The sequence below is a fragment of the Abramis brama genome (assembly GCF_963993115.1).
Source record: "Abramis brama genome assembly, chromosome: 20".
NCBI lineage: Eukaryota > Metazoa > Chordata > Actinopteri > Cypriniformes > Leuciscidae > Abramis > Abramis brama.
In genome coordinates this window covers 17,088,955-17,107,440 of record NC_139982.1, presented here as the reverse complement: position 1 = coordinate 17,107,440, position 18,486 = coordinate 17,088,955, and the positions used below count along the sequence as shown (strand labels likewise).

General features: G+C 37.8%; 1 protein-coding gene across 4 annotated transcripts in view; it reads left to right on the top strand.

The window, feature by feature from the left end:
- tln2b (talin 2b) overlaps positions 1-17,031 on the top strand; it is a 161,549-nt gene extending 144,518 nt beyond the window's left edge. For all 4 annotated transcript variants that reach the window (XM_084095065.1, XM_084095066.1, XM_084095068.1 and 1 more), the window contains exons 48-57: positions 410-526; positions 1,384-1,569; positions 1,918-2,025; positions 2,109-2,214; positions 5,782-5,906; positions 9,190-9,315; positions 9,983-10,045; positions 10,138-10,320; positions 10,499-10,624; positions 13,222-17,031. In XM_084095065.1, coding sequence (XP_083951191.1) covers positions 410-526; positions 1,384-1,569; positions 1,918-2,025; positions 2,109-2,214; positions 5,782-5,906; positions 9,190-9,315; positions 9,983-10,045; positions 10,138-10,320; positions 10,499-10,624; positions 13,222-13,350 — 1,269 coding nt within the window. In that variant the 3' untranslated portion in view covers positions 13,351-17,031. The remainder of the gene's footprint in view (positions 1-409; positions 527-1,383; positions 1,570-1,917; positions 2,026-2,108; positions 2,215-5,781; positions 5,907-9,189; positions 9,316-9,982; positions 10,046-10,137; positions 10,321-10,498; positions 10,625-13,221) is intronic.
- The last annotated feature ends 1,455 nt before the right edge of the window (positions 17,032-18,486 follow it).

The window sequence follows — 18,486 nt, the reverse complement described above, 5'->3', positions numbered from 1 at the left end:
GCCCCTTTTTGTTTTCTTGGGTTTCCTCTTTTGTTCCTTTTGAATATAAAACTTTGCCTAAAGCAAGATTTAGAATCATTACAAGCTTCAGCTGTGGTCCATTTAAAAGGTCCAGTTTGATCACCTGACCATTTTCTGATGTTTTGATGATTTAGATTTCAGCTTTTTACATTACAAAGAACAGAACTAGGTCGACCTTGCCTAGTACTTTACTGAACTCTTTGATACAGCTGTTCCTGTCATAACATTGCATCTGACCTTTTTTCAGCGTGTCAGGTGAAAAAACTGGTTGCAAAGCTGTTGACATTCTCTAATTGAGCTCACTTGAGATATACAGTACATAAAGCACAAAAAAGGGGTTATTTGCCAGTCAGAGACTTTGACCTCCCTGTGTTTTCTGATGTTACAGGTGATGGTGACGAACGTGACCTCTCTGCTGAAAACTGTGAAAGCGGTGGAAGATGAGGCCACTCGCGGGACGAGGGCTCTGGAAGCCACTATTGAGTGCATTAAACAGGAACTCACTGTACGGAACATTCTTTGTGTGTATATTGAACTCTTACTAGAGTCTTTCCAAGAGATATTGTGCATTCCACTTTTAAAGTATAGTTCCTCAAAAAAGGAAAATTCTGTCATTATTTTATCACCCTCATGCCTTTCAAAACCTGCATGACTGACTTTCTTCTGTGGACACAAAATAAGTTGTTTTGAACAAACAACAATGGACCCCATTGACTTTATATGGACAAAACAAAACACTGAGACATTTTTTTCGAAGTATCTTGTTTTGTGCTCCACAAAAGAAAAAGAGTCATTCAGGGTTGGAACGACACAAGGATGAGTAAATTCATTTTTGGGTGAACATCCTTTAAGCACTTGAGACTAGTTAATATGTTAGAAATGTCGGTTTTATCATGTTCATTTTGATCCTAATTAAGATATGCTAATACAATCCACTTGTTTTACAATCTGACCGTGAATTAGTACCAATTAGGTCCAGCTTAATTAGTTTTAGCCCAGACAGAGGTAAAAACCCATCCTTCTGTGATATGAACTGGTAATACAGAGTATGTGAGCATTTGCCTGTTCTCCACCTGCTCCTCGTTCTCCTTCTCCCATGGGTGTCTCTACTGACACTGTGTGACAGATTGAGATAGTGATACAGGAAAGCAAGAGATTTCTATTTTATCTTCTAGCTTAAGTGCTCCTTTTATCAAATGACCATTGAAAATCCTGACTGCATTACTGTATTTAGTCCACAAGAAATCGGCACTGGTCATGTGACCGATTCTAAAAATGTAAGATTCAATAAAGAGAAATAGATATCGGTTATGTGTGAACTATTTCTTCTCTTGCCGGACTATTGCATCATCTGTTTTCCAGGTTTTCCAGTCCAAGGACGTTCCTGAGAAATCCACCACCCCAGAAGAGTTCATCCGCATGACCAAGGGCATCACCGTAGCGACGGCCAAAGCCGTGGCAGCAGGGAACTCGGCTCAGCAGGAAGATGTGATATCCACTGCCAACCTGAGCCGCAAAGCCATTTCCGACATGTTGACCACCTGCAAGGTGTTTATCCACCATCACACACACATATGCCCACTCATACAAACACACCTCACCTCATGCTGATCAACAGTACAGTGGTAATCCACAAACACTTGAAACCCAAGAAAATGTGTTTATATACACAAATGATTGTGCTTGCACAAATTCTCCATGTACGATCAATGCTGTTTGATCGATTTCTCAATGTCATTTAGCACTAACCCACCTTTGACTCCTAAATTACGCCCTCTAGTGTTGTCATGATGCAATGCAGGGGTTTTTCACTCTACAAATTCATATTAAACCACAGATTTAAAAATTCTGCAGATTCCTCATCATGTGCCATAAATTTGCATTGGTGTCTTGCAGCAAGCCGCGTACCACCCAGAAGTAGTCCAGGATGTTAGGAATAAAGCTTTGCTCTACGGCATCGAGTGTACCACCGGATACATCGACCTGCTCGAACACGTCCTTCTCGTGAGTGGGCGCGCCAACAGTTTTTACAGGATGTGTTTGTGCATGTGTTCTGTGATTAAACCACGTCTGTTTACACCACACAGGTCCTGCAGAAACCCACGGCCGAACAGAAACAGCACTTGGCCACACTATCCAAGAAAGTGGCGGGCTCCGTCACGGAGCTCATCCAGACTGCTGAAGCCATGAAAGGTGAGCACACACTATTTCCCAAATATATGAATATTGATGGAGCAACACTATTAGGGCCCTATTTTAACGATCTGAAACGCAAGTATCAAACGCGAAACGCAAGTAACTTTGTGGGCAGGTCTTAGGCGCTGTTGCTATTATACCGGCGGGATAAATGACTCTTGCGCCAGACGCAAATCTAAAATGGGTTGGTCTGAAGTAGCTTCATTACTCATAGGTGTGGTTTGGGCGTAACGTGAAATAAACCAATCAGAGCATCATCTCACATTCCCTTTAAGAGCAGGCGTGCTTGTTCCATGGCGGATTGCTGTTATAACGGCGGATTTGCCAGGCGCACGCCAGGAGCGGTTCACAGCCGAGGAGACCGACGTTCTCGTCAGGGCCGTAAAAGACAGAGAAGTGACATTGGGGATGGGAGAAACCCACCCAAATTAGCTTCGGTTAAACAGGCGTATGATAATTTGGGTAAATGTGTAAAGCTAGATTTATGCCTATTTTTTCACATCTTCATGGACACCACAATGATTTCGTGTGTTAATATTTTTCCTTGTAATAATGTAGCCTATGATTTGCAAAAAATGAATACTGCTGCTTCTGTGTAGATGAGAGAATCAATATGCGCGTTGTGCACACGCTACATTATGGCCAAGCATGCGCCCTCAAAATAGCATTTTAATAACATGCGCAACGAATTGTTTTCTGAAACTGCAAAATAGCACCAGGGAACGTTTGCGCCGGAGCACACCTCCTCTTTTCGCTGAACCACCCCGTGAGCGCAAGTTCATTCCCTAGTTTACCGACGTGCGTCTGTGGAGGGAAAAGTCCGCTGTGTGCGGGTGCAAAATAGGAATGATACATGCGTCGGTGTACAAAGTCAATTGCGCTGGGTGCAAGATAGGGCCCTTAGTCTGAAATAAAATATTATGGAATAACTTTTTTTAAAGGTCCCGTATTATGCCCCTTTTCACAAGATGTAAAATAAGTCTCTGATGTCCCCAGAGTGTGTATGTGAAGTTTCAGCTCAAAATACCCAACAGATCATTTTTTACAGCATGTTTAAATTGTCATTTTTTGGGGCTCAGAAAAACGCGCTGTTTTAGTGTGTGCCCTTTAAATGCAAATAAGATGCTGCTGGACGACCCAGGGGGCGGAGCTTCATGAGCTCGTGCTCAGTCTCTCAGGACAATTTCATCTCACTGAATGATGATAATATCAGAAACTCTCAGTAACGGTGTTCATTTCGAGTCGGACAATAATGCCTACAGAGTCAGAGTGCTGTATAGAGATGAAACAGGTATAGTTTAGTAGTTTAATTACGGTTATTATAACGTATTTGTTATCTGCTTGTATGTATCCATTATTTATTAATAGCCTACAAGTCTGCTGTCTGAATGATGATCAAATACATACTGATGAGTTTAATAAAGTTTATTGTACATCACACAAAAGATGAAGCATCAGTTTTACTTCAGAAAATCACCGTAAGAGCTGAGTAAACACAGTAAGTTATAAGAAGTGCGCAAGTACATAAACGAATTTCGGTAGAGTTGAGGGAGCATTCCTGTGGGCGGAGGTTAGTCAAAAAACTGCTCTACTGACGTCATTAAAGAAGGAAGTAGAGGGATGTAGTCCAAACGGGCCGTTCGATGTAGGCGAATTCTGTTAAATAAAATATCTCGCTTGGCATTGAACTTTGAGCTTTATAATTTTACAGATATTATTTATGCTCTAACAGCAACATTACACACTAACTAAAGTTTGAAACATGGGATCACGAAGAACGGGACCTTTAAATAAAAATGCAAAGCCTTGCGAAATGCTATTATAATGGAGAAAATCGTATATATATATTATCTAATTTTGTGAATGATGGGTTTTCGAATTCTGCTGAGCTTTCCGTCATGCAGGCCTGGTTATGACAAATGCTCTTGAGAGGTAATAGGGAACGTTGCAGGTCAATTGAGCTGAATTTGTGGAGGTTTAATAGAGACATTGGGCTGATGGCGCTCTCTTGCTCTTTTCTATAACACTGCTTTGTTGTTTTTTCCATTTCTGCCACAGATGGAGGTGAGTATGATATACACAGTGTTGTTTTTCTCCAATATCAGGCCACACACATACAGACTTGAGTTACTGACCGGCATGGACACACACACACACACACACACGCATACAATGAGTTATAGTGTGAGAGAAAAGAGAAGAAGGGATAGAATTGAATTCCCTCAGGTTTAACATAATCCTCAAACACATTCTTGCCATCTGTTTTCACAAGCTGTTTGAAAAAAACAGACATCTTTTAGTGCCTCTTAAACGTCAGTAAAGGAAAATGTATTGCAAAGCACATTTGCTCCATAAATGGCTATTAACATAAAGATGTACACATTCATCTAGACAATTAATGAATGATTGTGATTGTAATAACCTGTCAGTCAGCATTAAGAACAGTGTTTAACTTGAATTATTAGTTGTGGCATCTGTTCATTATCATACATTATTCATACAAATTGCTGCCCTTACCAAAATTTTCCATGGTAACTGTATTTATTAGCATAATAAATATATATTTATATAAAATATATTTGTCAAGAAAATAATAAATTATCTATAATTATTTTCATGACAATTAAGTATATTTTCCTCCATTATTCTCCTTACACTTCACATTTTTTGTGGTGATTCTCATTAGATTATAGGGTTATTTAAACTTTATTTATTTTTTAGAAATAATTTAAGATTTCATTTAATTTGTATTATTTGTTATTTTTTGTTAGGGATGCACCGATATGAAAATTTTGGCCGATATCGGTAACCGATATTTCTTTATATTTGAAAGCCGATAACCGATATATTATCCGATAAATCAAAAATTGTATATCATTTTTGAGAGCCTGGTTACAAAAACAAGTCTCATCATTAAAAGCCATGTCCCAAGCACACAATTATAATGTTCTTATTATAATTTTATGAAGCCTATATGCCAGACTTAACTGTTGCACTTAACTTAGTGATTCCAATCATATTTCAAGCAATTCAAACAGTGCAACAGTGCACATATCAAATGTCTCAGCTAAAGGAAATAATCCATTATTTATCAGCTTTAATATATCTGCCAAATTTCTTATCATGAATGAACATGTATCGGCCGATACCGATATAGTGGCTGATATTTTGTGCATCCCTATTTTTTGTTTTTTGAGACTTGTACACTGTACACGTGGTGCTTCTTTTCTAGTAGGATTCATTTCTTTTTAGCAAAAAATATATATTTTTCATTTCTTTCTTTTGATTTTGAAGTGAAATATGTGCCGGACATATTCATCAATGGTTTCTGAAGCATATTAACAATTTCTGTAGTTACGATGGAAAGTTCTCATGGTCATTTTTGTGAGGTTCTTGTGTTGGCATGTGATTTTTCTATACAGAAGGTTATTGGTTCAAATCCCCATCGCATGATTTGATTTATTTTTTTAAATCGTGTGTTCACTTTTTCCATGTGTGTATTATGCATATGGTAAATGAATTGAGTATGAGGGTCCCGCTGACTTTGTTTCTACCTCCTCTCAGGTTCAGAGTGGGTGGACCCAGAAGACCCCACGGTGATCGCGGAGACTGAGCTCTTGGGTGCTGCTGCGTCCATCGAGGCCGCGGCCAAGAAACTGGAGCAGCTGAAGCCCAGAGCCAAACCAAAGGTATCATTCCATCCGTCTTCTGAATCCAAACACACACACTCACACTGCCGTGATCAGCTGGCCAACACAACTATATCAGATCACTTCCACCAAAGGCTGCGGGAATGTTTCATTCTTATTGTGTATTCAGGGGAAGTGTTGTTTTTTGGGGGGGTTTATTTTAGGACCTCAGAACTTCAGGATGTGGAGTTTTTGTACTTTCATGTTGTTGGGGAAGTGTGCACACATCTGTGTAGCTTTTTGTATGGGGTTTTTTGTGGTTATATTTGTCTTGCACATTAACAATTTGATATTTTGAAGTCTAGTGAGCGCGGAACTTGGTCTGTATGGCTTTTGGTTTGTTTGGGGTTTTTCTGTGATCCGTCTTGGATCTCAATTATTCAGTGTTTTGAAGTTTGGTTTTAGAGCGTGCTGAACTTTTAGTCAGTCAGTCTGAAACTCATCTCCACGAAGTTCAGCACTTTTTAGAAATGATTTTCCCTGAAGCTCTTTTATTGTTCCATCCATCTGTATTATAGCTCAGCTGTCAGTGATGCTTTTCACCAAAAAAAAAAACATTCATCCACATTTTGCCTTTCAGAGCTGAAACTGTATAAAAATCTGAAAGCTGCCACAAACCCTCAAACCCCAAACTTTTTTCTATCATTCTGTCATCCTGTATATTGTTATATTTATCATTCTATCCGTCTGTTGCTCTATCTACCATTCTGTCTGTCTGTGGTTATCTAACTGTGACCTATCTATCTATCTATCTATCTATCTATCTATCTATCTATCTATCTATCTATCTATCTATCTATCTATCTATATATATATATATATATATACACCTGTCTGTCTGTTGGTTGGTCTGTCTGTCTATTTGTCTGTTATTCTATCTGTCTTTCTACAGTATCTGTATGCCTATCTTTCTCCACTGATTTGCCTGTCTTTTATTATCGTTTATTTGTTCATTCTGTCTGTCTGTCTATGGTATCATTCTGTCTTTCTGCCTCTCTGTATCGATTTGTCTGTCTTTCTATCTGTCTGTCTGTCTATCTATCCTTCTATCATCTGTTTTTGTTCTATCTGTCTGTCTGTCTTTCTCTATCTAGCTATCATCTCTCTGTCTGTCTGTCTTTCTCTATCCATTTTTTGTCTGTTTGTCCCTCCCTCTGCTCTTTAACTCTCTGTCTCACTGTGTTGTGTTAGTCAGACCAGCTTCATGTGTTCTGGAAAGAAGGATGACGGAGTCTGTGTAATGTTGTCACCTTCAGTCCGTTCAGACATTCATTGTGGATTTTTCATTCCTGTACCCTTTGCAAACTTTGAGAAACCATATTTCACAGTTTGTTTCACATTTCTACCTCACGTTTAAAGCTCTGCATCACACCCCAAATCTCATTCTGCTGTGGTTTATGGCACATGAACATGCTTGTTCACTGTTACATGTTTTTTGAAAGTTTTATAGTCAGGTTGAAATTCAATACGTCAGGATACAGTGTCATTGGTGTTTATTATCGCCCCTGGAGCGTTCTTCACCGTTTCCCCTGATCTTTCTTCATTCCTCTTCTATCCATCCTTGTCTTTTCCCTGCTATCCCAGCATGCCCTGCTCTCCTGTTCTCTTCTATCCTCTCCTCTCTTTCCCCATGTTCTGGAGGTGAGGTAGACCTGGAAGTCTTTCTGCAGGGCTCTGTTTGATATGTTTGATATATTAGGTTGTTATTCTGTCCAACTATATATCAAACATATTCCTACAGTGTCCTGCTCTGTCTCCAGACTTGTGTGTGTTCTGTTTATGACTTGTTCATGAACGTGAGTGTGTGTTTTTGTGGTTTCAGACAGATGCATTTTCGATGGTGGCACGTAAGGGTGTGTCTTAGGTCTGTTAGAATTGTGCCGTTTCCTTTGACGCTGTTGATTCTGAACATAGTGAACCTAAGAAGTGTCACCTCCGTGCCACAAGGTGTCACCCTCAGATCACTTTGTCCAATGTACATCTCACCTCCTCCCTTTCATCGCCTTGGCTGTGTTTGGAATAGCATACTGCCATAGTATCCATACTATTAATGCAGTATGTAATAAACTGTGTGCAGTATGTAAAGAATGATAAAATTTTCATTGATTTTCATTAAAGGTTTAGTATATAACAAGAGCACACATTGCATTTAATGTAAACTTTCATTTCTGGTTTAATAAATGTACCAGAAGTAATATCTGCAACGTTTTTCAACATCTTTCTTTAAAATCAAATGGGTTCAAAGTGCAAAGTAACTGTTTTTTAAGGTCATGTGAGGTGGTCATTTGAGGTCATGTGACAACTGTGGCATACTACTGTTTGAAAAACATTTATCATTGCGTAATGCCAACTGTTTCACTTACTGGATTTGAAAAATAGTTGCCTGTATACCATTTACACTGTACACTAGTATTCTATTAAGAACTAAAGAAATTAAGGGTATGTTCAAAATAGCATATTACCTTAATACTTGTGCTATTTTTGCAGTATGCATTATGTGCATAGTATGCACAATCTAAATGTGCAATATAGAACCAAAGCACACTGCATGGATTACTGTATCCCACAATGCAATGCTCTCAACTTAACCTTATATTTCAAGTGTCACATTTCATACATCCAGAAAATTATAGCAATCTGTGCATGGTGTCCATACTGCATCCTGGAAATTTATTACAACTACACTGTAAAAAAAAAAAAAAAAAAAAAAAAAGGTTGCTGCCTTAAATTTTTAAGTACAATCAACTTGGATGTTTGTCATTTCAACTTAAATTACATTAAACTGACTTAAAAAAAGTTGAATCTTGTATAACTTATAAAAAAGTTGAAAATTGTTCATTTATTTTGATGAGCAATTTAAAAACATATGTTGTCATAACTTATTGATCATAGAATTTTTTTACAGTGTAGTCTAGTATTATGCTTTTCTGAACAAACCCATGCTCCTTGTTAGTATAGTGGAACGTATGTCAACCTGTTACTCAAAGGAGTTTGATTAACCAGAAATCTGTCTTTTTTTTTGGAATCAACCAAGTGTAATAGTATGAAATAGATAATAAAATATGCTGAAATAAGGGCTTGGTGAGGCTTCTTGCCCATCTATTAGTATAGCTAAAGCATTTCTTCTTTATAAAAATTAACCATAATGTATAATATAATAAACTATAAATAATGGTTTCATGACTAGCTGTGTCAACCAGCAGTGAGCTAAGAGTATTCATTACAATTAATAAAACTGACAATCCACATTTCGTTATATCTCTTCCTTTTCTTATTCTTGCAGCAAGCCGACGAGTCTCTGGACTTTGAGGAGCAGATCCTGGAAGCAGCGAAATCCATTGCTGCAGCAACCAGTGCTCTGGTCAAATCTGCTTCGGCCGCTCAGAGAGAGCTCGTAGCACAGGGCAAGGTATTATCAAGAGTTATTAAGTTTTTGCTCTTTTGATTGTTGTTATTGTTAATAAAAACGATTAAAAACAGTTTTTTGTTCATTCAAATAAAGCTGGAATAAAATAAAGTATAAATATTAGATGAAAATGAGTTATTCTCTATATCAGTTTCTTCTGGGAATGAACACGTCACAATATTCCTCATTTAAATAATTCCCGCCCAAGGCATATGCAAAAAAAAAGGGGGCGTGGCCTGGTTGAAATGCATTAGTAGTCTGTTGAAATTTGCTGTTATTTTAAGGGGCGTGACATTTCCCAAACACGCTCAAAGCGGTTGACCAATCACAACACACTGATCCAGCCGACCAATCAGAGCACATTGCGCTTTTTCAGAAGGAGGGGCTTCATAGAGAAAGGAACTAAACGGAGTGTTACTGACAGACTGGGAAGAGAAGTGCTGCAAAAATGTGAAAAATAATGTTGCATTCAAGTATGAAAACCTTTTACACAATCCAGACTTTGTAAAAGGACATAATGCGGCCTCTTAAAAAAACATGAGCATGAGGCAAAATTACTAAAACTTGAATTGAAACCTGAAAAAAATAAAAGTAAATTCTTCATGGTGTAGTATATAAATGATACTGAAATAACGTTGCTTCTTTTGAATCTTTATGATATTTCATGTAGGTGGGCTCCATCCCTGCCAATGCAGTAGATGACGGCCAGTGGTCCCAGGGTCTAATATCAGCAGTAAGTTGAAATTACCACCATTGTAATAGATGTACTGTTAAAAAGCATCAGCTAAATTGCAAATGATTAATTTGAATCCTCCTCTCCTGTAGGCCCGGATGGTTGCGGCCGCCACCAGTAGCCTGTGTGAGGCCGCCAACGCCTCAGTCCAGGGTCACGCCAGCGAGGAGAAGCTCATTTCTTCTGCCAAACAGGTGGCGGCTTCCACGGCCCAGCTGCTGGTGGCCTGTAAAGTCAAAGCTGACCAGGACTCAGAGGCCATGAGGAGATTACAGGTTACAATCACATATATATATACTAAGCTATAAAAACAAGGTTATTTTTGGCGGACATCTTGTGTGAGGAGAACTACGTCTACTAAAAATCATCTTGAAACCATTGGGTTAAAAGTTAGTGGTTTTGGAAAACCTGCTAAGTTGTAGCCTATTCAGTAAAAACGTTGTGTTTGCACAGGCTGCTGGGAATGCAGTCAAGAGAGCGTCTGACAACCTGGTGAAGGCAGCGCAGAAAGCGGCCTTCGATAAAGCCGAAGACGACAGTGTCGTGGTTAAAACCAAATTTGTAGGAGGAATCGCTCAGGTGAGGCTTCTTCCCGTGTTCCCACAGCATGAATCTGTTCGTCTGCACCAGTTTCTGAATATCCCTTGACTTTCAAAGTACGCTCAGTTAAAAAGAGATTTGACATTTAGAACTGCATTATGGATCTGCAAAGACATCAGTGGAATTTGAAAGCTGTGGGTTTGCACCAGGCACCCACAGCTGGCATCTTACGCTTGGCCGCTGTATCCGCAAAACAGCTTATTTTCCCGTTTCATCCCAGTCCAGATGCACATTAATTAAAGGCTGCGTGTCTGCCTATTCAGAGCTTCCTTCCTCCCAGTATGCCTTCATGTCTTCATCTTGAGAGAGGGCACTGGAATATTCTGAACATCTGAGAAATCCCGTTGAGTGGATGGCGTGAGTGGATGCATGAACCCTGGAATGGTTGCCAGCACAACAAAAAGTAGCTTTTTTCACTGAGTCAGCCCCTCTTCAGAAGGTCAGGCCTTGATCCATACATGCCATTCCCTCAATCCACAAAAATGCTGCTCTTTTTCGAAAGTAACTGGATGCCTATTGCAGATCCACTCCCATATTTTTGCAGCACAGTTATGCTACAATTAAACGTTCCACTAAAGAATATTAAGCGTTTTCTCTCCATCACTGAGACAGAACCTGAAGGAAAAACTGGAAGGAAAAACATTCCCTGTCATTTTCGGCTTTAATATATAAGCGTTATTTATGTATCATTGTGCCACAAGCTATTTGGCATGCTTCACATTATAAAACTGGTTTAAAGCAAGTTTTTAGATTTGAAACTTTAACATTGACCATCATTCATGAACATGAAAATGATTTCTGTGCATGCACATTGTTTGTAAAACTGTTCTCACGTAAATTGTGTAATTTCTGACTAATTACACAATACATTTTTGTAAATCTTTCTTTTATAAATTACATTCATCCTCATTTGTTGCATTCATGCAACACAAGGAAAACAGATTTGCTTAAACCATTCTTGCATAAATTGGCACAATGATTTGCAGTCGTGTCGCATTCATTTTTGCATGAAATGAGGGCAGAATTAAGAATTTGTGGTAATCGTTGGTAAAACCAATTGTATGTCAATCGTTGCATTTGTCACGTTTATGCATTAAATGAACAGAATAAATTTGTGTAAATCATTCTTGCTTAAAATGCATTCATCCGCATTTGCTGCATTCATCCAACACAAGCAAAAACAAATTTGCATGAAATATCCTTGCATAAATTGCCACAATGATCTGAAATCATGTCGCATTGATTTGCGCTTGAAACGCAACCAGGAAAAATGCATATGGTAATCATTTGTAAAACAATTCTTGGAGTTATTTGTTGCATTATTAAATGAAAAGAGCAAAATACATTTTTGCAAATGATTCTTGTGTAAATTGCATTCATCTGCCTTTGTCGCATTCATGTGAAGCAAGCCTAACAAATTTGTGTAAAACATTTTTGCATTCATTTTGCAGTCATGTCACATTCATTCATGAAACATGACAAGAGGGAATTTGTGGTAACCAGTGGCGTAACTTTGTTTTAAAAAGTGGGTGGGTGGGGGTGGGGGGGGGAGTCGTTCAATGAGGTCGTTCAATGAGGTCTATTATATGTTGATCCGACTAGTTTAAGTGTGTATTTAAGCCACGCGTGTCAGAGGTTCTGAGTTCTAATCCGCACTCATAGTTTTTTTTTTTTTTTTTTTTTTTTAATCAAAACCGATTATGTTTTTCAGTGGTTGTATATCAGGCAGGGACACTTTTTTGTGCTTTTTGTTTTCTAATTTCACCGGAACGAATAGAGAGCCTCTCCACAACGGATTGAAGCGCGCGTCTGAGTGAAGGCTGTGCGCGAGATGTTTCAAAAGTGGTGGGGACAATATCGACCTTAGAAAATAGTGGTGGGGACATGTCCCACCCGTCCCACCCGCAAATTACGCCTATGGTGGTAACAAAAGCCTAACTAATATGTGTAAACCATTCTTGTAAATTGTAAATCGTCAGTTGCATTCATATTCACACTAATTCATATTCACAGAAAGAATTTTTGCGGTAATCCTTCGTAAAGCATTCTTACATAAATTTTCACATTCATGTCGCGTTCTTACATGAAACATAAACAGAATGAAATTGTGTAAATTGTTGCATTCCTGTTGAATTCGTTCCTTCGTAATAATTCGTAAAACTTTTTAATTCTAGTCTGTAAACTGTCACATTTATTTGCATTCATATCAGATTCATTCTTGAAGCATGAGCAGAATCTGTATAAATTATTTGTAATTACGTTGTAACCAGGGCTTGACATTAACACTCTCCAAATGCGTGTGTATTTCAGCAGTGGCGTGTAACTCGGTCACTCCTACTAGCCACTTTGGCGGCTTGAATTTCATATATAATATATAAAAAAATTTTTTTTTTTTTTTTAAAGCATCTGAAATAATAAACTAAGTGCAATGTAGTGTTGTCAAAATATGTGTCAAGCCCAAGCACAGTGTCAAGCCCTGATTATAACATACATTTTATGTACATTGTTCGTAATATATGTTGCAGTGCAATCGTATGATGCCCATTCACTGAGTGATTGTTTTGCATTATTTCCAGATCATTGCAGCACAGGAGGAGATGCTAAGAAAGGAGAGAGAGTTAGAGGACGCCCGGAAGAAACTCGCCCACATCCGACAGCAGCAATACAAGTTCCTGCCCAGCGAACTGCGAGAGGACCAGAGCTGAACACTTCTTGTCCGACTGGACGCCACATTCATCAGATCCTGATTGTTACGGATGATTGGCTGCTCCTTACGTGGAGGGGTAGAGATGTTACACGTCATTGGTTGTGTAACAATCAGGTGATTTGTTGAAGTTAAATGTGATTGGTTCACATGGGACTAGCGCCACTGATTGGCTGTATGTTGGGGTATGAATGCGTTTCCTCTTACATAGGGCTAATATTTTTTGTTCTTGTTTTTTAGTCATGTATTAAGGTTTAAAGCACTTGTTAGAGGTTTGTTTGAGCGTGAGTGTGACTGTGTTTTATGTATCAATTGTATCCCACTGCTTGGAGATAATTTACCGTAAGTATCTCAATAACTAATCCTACATAATGTCAGTACAATGCGAACAATGTGAAACTATTAAAATCTGGCAGCCGGAAACCAGACAAAATTTACTTTGCACCTATGAAGTATGATGTCAGACCATAAGCTTTCATTATTTGCTTGAGTTCTGACTCACGTGTGACAATAAGCTTCTAGAATGCACTGCTCGAATTATTCATATACCACTCTAGAAATGTATTATGGTAAGTAAGGTTATGAATTATAGGTAGCTATTATAAGGAAAGAATGTACCGGTGTTATTTATTGATAGCAGAACTTTATAGTGTAGTTGTGGGCTCAAATGATTTGATAAAAATAAGGAAGTATCATGTCTTTCAACTCTTTCATTCATTCAATCCTCTCTTCATATAGTACCTCAGCTGTAGCCCAGATCTTACGACTACGTTTCCCATGATTCCTCTGTATGACTAAACTTATTCTGCGTTCACACCATGTCTTAATTACCGTAATTATGAGATGAAAACCCGTGATGTTCAAGCTGTTCACCTCCTCGGACACCGTCAACACCAAAATGAATCTGCAGCTGTCGGGTGATACAGGTCCGAGTTCTCCGAAAATTCTGAATTTACAAGTTGTTGGAGTTCTACGTGAACTTTTACAAGTCGGAATCTCGTAATTACGGTAATTCCGACATGGCATGAACGCACCTTTAGTCAGGTGGACAGGAACGAGGTTTGGCAAAACACAACAGCTATGTTCGGAATAGCATACTACCATACTACTATTTCTGCAGTATGCATACTTTATGCATTGGAACAACCGGATGACCTACTATTTTTACCGAAATGTGCATTATAGAAACAGTACTCTGTGTGGAACACTATATCCCACAATGCAATGTGCTTTTTTTATTTCCTGTGTAATGAATGAACAAAAAGTAATACCAGTCTTAATTTTGTCCGAACTTGAAATGGCATACTGCATATATATTATATGCGCCAAAATGTAATCTTTTTTTCACGAAATTTGGTAAAAGTGTGAAAAATGTTATCTTAATTAAATGTGAATAATAATGAAGTCATGTATCAACAATATAACTCACCACTGTTTGCATACTGCACAATATTTAACATACTATTTTTTTTTTATAGTAGGCAGTATATATTGCATACTATGAAGTATGTAGTATGCAGAATGCTAGCAATTCATTCCGAACATAACTTGCCTCTAGAGCAGGGGTGGGCAACTCTGTGAACGTGATTTCACCAACACTGTAAAAAAATTATATGATCAATAAGTTATGACAACATATGTTTTTACATTGCTTTAACTCATCAAAATAAGTTAAGCAATGTTCAACTTTTTTTTATAGGTTATACAAAATTCAACTAATTTTAATGTAATTTAAGTTGAAATGACTTAAACATCCAAGTTGATTGTACTTAAAAATTTAAGGCAGCAACATGTCAACATCTTTGTTGATCCTGGATCAACAATCCAATTAACCAATCAAATCTGAGGGACAAGTTTACAGTTCATGTCAAGTTTAGTCTTACAACCAGGGTTATGTGCCTCTACATCATTTCCCTCTGATTTTAGAGATAAGTTATGGGTAGGGTTAGGTTTACAAGTAGGGATTGGATTAGGACTGTTTTTGGAAAGGAATGTTGTTTCAGGATCAACAAAAGATGTCGATTCAGGAACATGTCTTGGCAAAATCACGGTGATCGGGCGATTTTCCTGCAGAGTTTAGTTCCAACCCTAATAAAACACACCTGATCAAGCTAATCAAGGTCTTCGAGATTACTAGAAAGCCACAGGAAAGTTAGTTTGATCAAGGCTGGAGCTAAACTCTGCAGGAAAGTGGAACTCCAGCAGGGTTGCCAGGTCTGCACAACAAAAGTAGTCCAAAAAATGTGATTTCCTCCATCGGGTGGCCGAATTCTCCATTGAATTTGTATGTCTGGGGGTTGTTTTGAGGGTGTTGGAGTACCAAAATCATTTGTACAGGGGTGGAAATTAAAATTATCTTAAAAGTAGCCCACGGCCAGCCCTGCTCTAGAGCCATGTAAGAAGTAAAGCTTACACAAAATGTATTTAATAAATATGCCAAACAGGCTACGTGGTGAGGTCATGTGACAACGATGTAGCATACCGTTTGAAATATCATTCAATATTAACAATCCAGGCTGTTTCACATGCTATAGTAAGCAGCGTACAGTATATACTGTTCAGTATGCGGAGCGCTAGCTTTCCAGAATCGCAATTTTGTACTTGCTAATATCACAGTTCTTCTAAAACATGGATACGCTCACACTTGCGATAGATCCATCGCTGCAAATCAACTTCCTGTTTGAGATCGTGCTTGCATGGCTGTCGGGAACACGGCAGGAAAAACGGCACAACGGTAGCTTTATAGGATTCAACGGCGTCGTCAGTGTGTATAGTCTTACCTGCTAATAACACGTCTCTCCGCTTAACGTGTACTTGGTGTATGTTTTTGGTAAGAAAAATCACAGTGGAATCTTTTAAGAGGTTGTAATTCCCGTTTTATTCCTCGTTTCGTTGCGTAGAATAATGTGTGGCACTTAAAAGATGAGAACTGACTGTATGACTGCATTGTGTCATAGTGCCTTATTCTGACTTCTTCAGTAGCTCAGTGTGCAAGCCGCTCTTTTATGCTGCTTGTGGACCAGATTTCACTCCACTGATCTGGATTTAAAGCGTCTCAGATAGCAATACTGAGATGAGTGATAGCTTTGGGAGTGCACAGCGTTGTTTCAGTCGAAGCCGCGGCTGTTTGGTTCTGTTCTGCAATATTGTACCTACTGAGGCCTAAAGATGCCCTTGCCTTGGCAGGCCGCTATACTGCCGTACGTACAATGAACTCTTCGGACGTTTTAGATGTAGCTTCACGACAAATTAACAAACCACGAGTAAGGGAAGTAAGGACGTGATTCTTTCTCTCAGCACTGACTGCTTTCAGCTTGTCCACATGAAAAAAAAGACTATTAAAATGTCCCCAAAAAGTACATGGTTATCTTGCTTTCCATTTCAGTAAATCACTATGTATGAAGTTTTTTGTTTGTTTGTTTACTTCACGTTCTAGCTATAATGAAGATATTGCAATATGTGGTTGAACATGTGGTGTCTTTCAGTGGAGCCGAAGAAAACAGCAAGAACTGTCGCCTTCTATTGAAATAGAGTTAGGGCTTTCTTTAATCAACTGACATAGTGACATTAATAATAATATTAATGATAATAATGAACATTAAAATGCTGTATGTATAATATTTATCTGGTCACGAAAGTATTTTTTGTATTGCCCTGAAAATAAAGTTTCAACAAACTATAATTTGTGAAAGCATTTTATTATTTTTTTTGAATGCATGTTTTTGCTTTAAATGCATTTTTTGTTTTTTATACAGTACCAGTCAAAAGTTTGGAAACATTGCTATGTTTAATGTTTTTGAAAGAAGTCTCTTATGCTCATCAAGGCTGCATTTATTTGATCAAACATGCAGAAAAAATACTGTAATATTGTGAAATATTATTGCAATTTAATATCTTATTACTTGCAAATATATTTTTCTTTCTGTAATGCAAAGCTGAATTTTCATCAGCCTGTTCTTTTTTAACTTTTTATTCATCAAAGAATCCTGAAAAAAGTATCACAGCAGTCCAACTGTTTCCAATATTGATAATAAATCATCATATTAGTATGATTTCTGAAGGATCATGTGACACTGAAGACTGGAGTAATGACGCTGAAAATTCAGATTTGCATCACAGAAATAAATGATATTTTAAAGTATATTCAAATAGAAAACCATTATTTTAAAGTGTAATAATATCTTAAAATATTACTGTTTTTGTATTTTTGATCAAATAAGAAAATGCAGGCTTGATTAGCATAAGAGACTCAAAAAAAAAAGAGTCATAAGAGACTTCAAAAACATTAAAATATTACAATACTGGTAAAGTCTTAGCTTGAAAAATAAATGCAAATAATAATAATAATTATTATTATTATTATTTGTATTTATTACTATTATTTGTGTGGGTTTTTTTTTTTTTTTTTTTTTTGTAAAAATAAATAAATAATAATAATTACCTTTTTTTTCCAAGATCTTTAAACATGAAAATGCTATTTTAGAAGTGTATCGTTATTTGGGGAAAAAAAATGTAATTTTGTTTTTTCGTGACAAAAAAAACTAAATTTGACTGCTGGCAACCATCCACGACGACGGGCCTTTAAAAACCCTTTCCATTTCCGTCAAGACTTGCAGTGGAGACCAGCTGTGGTAAGTTTTAAATGCGTTTAAAAATGTACGGTTATTCACTGAAACAGACTAAATCTGTCGCTTTTCTCTGTTCAGGAATAATTATAAGTAGCCTAGGCCTACACACTAAACCAAGCAAATGCTCAAAGTGGTTTTACGACGATAAACATTTAGTCACTGAAATGTATTCACATCCTTTCTCTACATGGTTTTATTTATAATGTATGTCAGACGCTGTTTGTGTAGCTCTACATGTGAGACATTCTGTCCAGTAGGTGTCGCTGTTACTCCTTCATGTGTTTGTGGTCGCGGTCATTCTGGGAATTACATTGCGGATGGCCAAATTATAGTCTATGTGACCAAAAAAGGACATGTGGCCGTTTGTGCTTCGACTCCAGACAGCAATCTATAAGAGAACATTATGTTCGAGCAAAATGGGAGAATAAAAAGTTGAAAGTTCACTCAAATGAACACATTGATGCTGCACTGCTGATATCTAACGTTAGACGAAAACACATAACGTAACA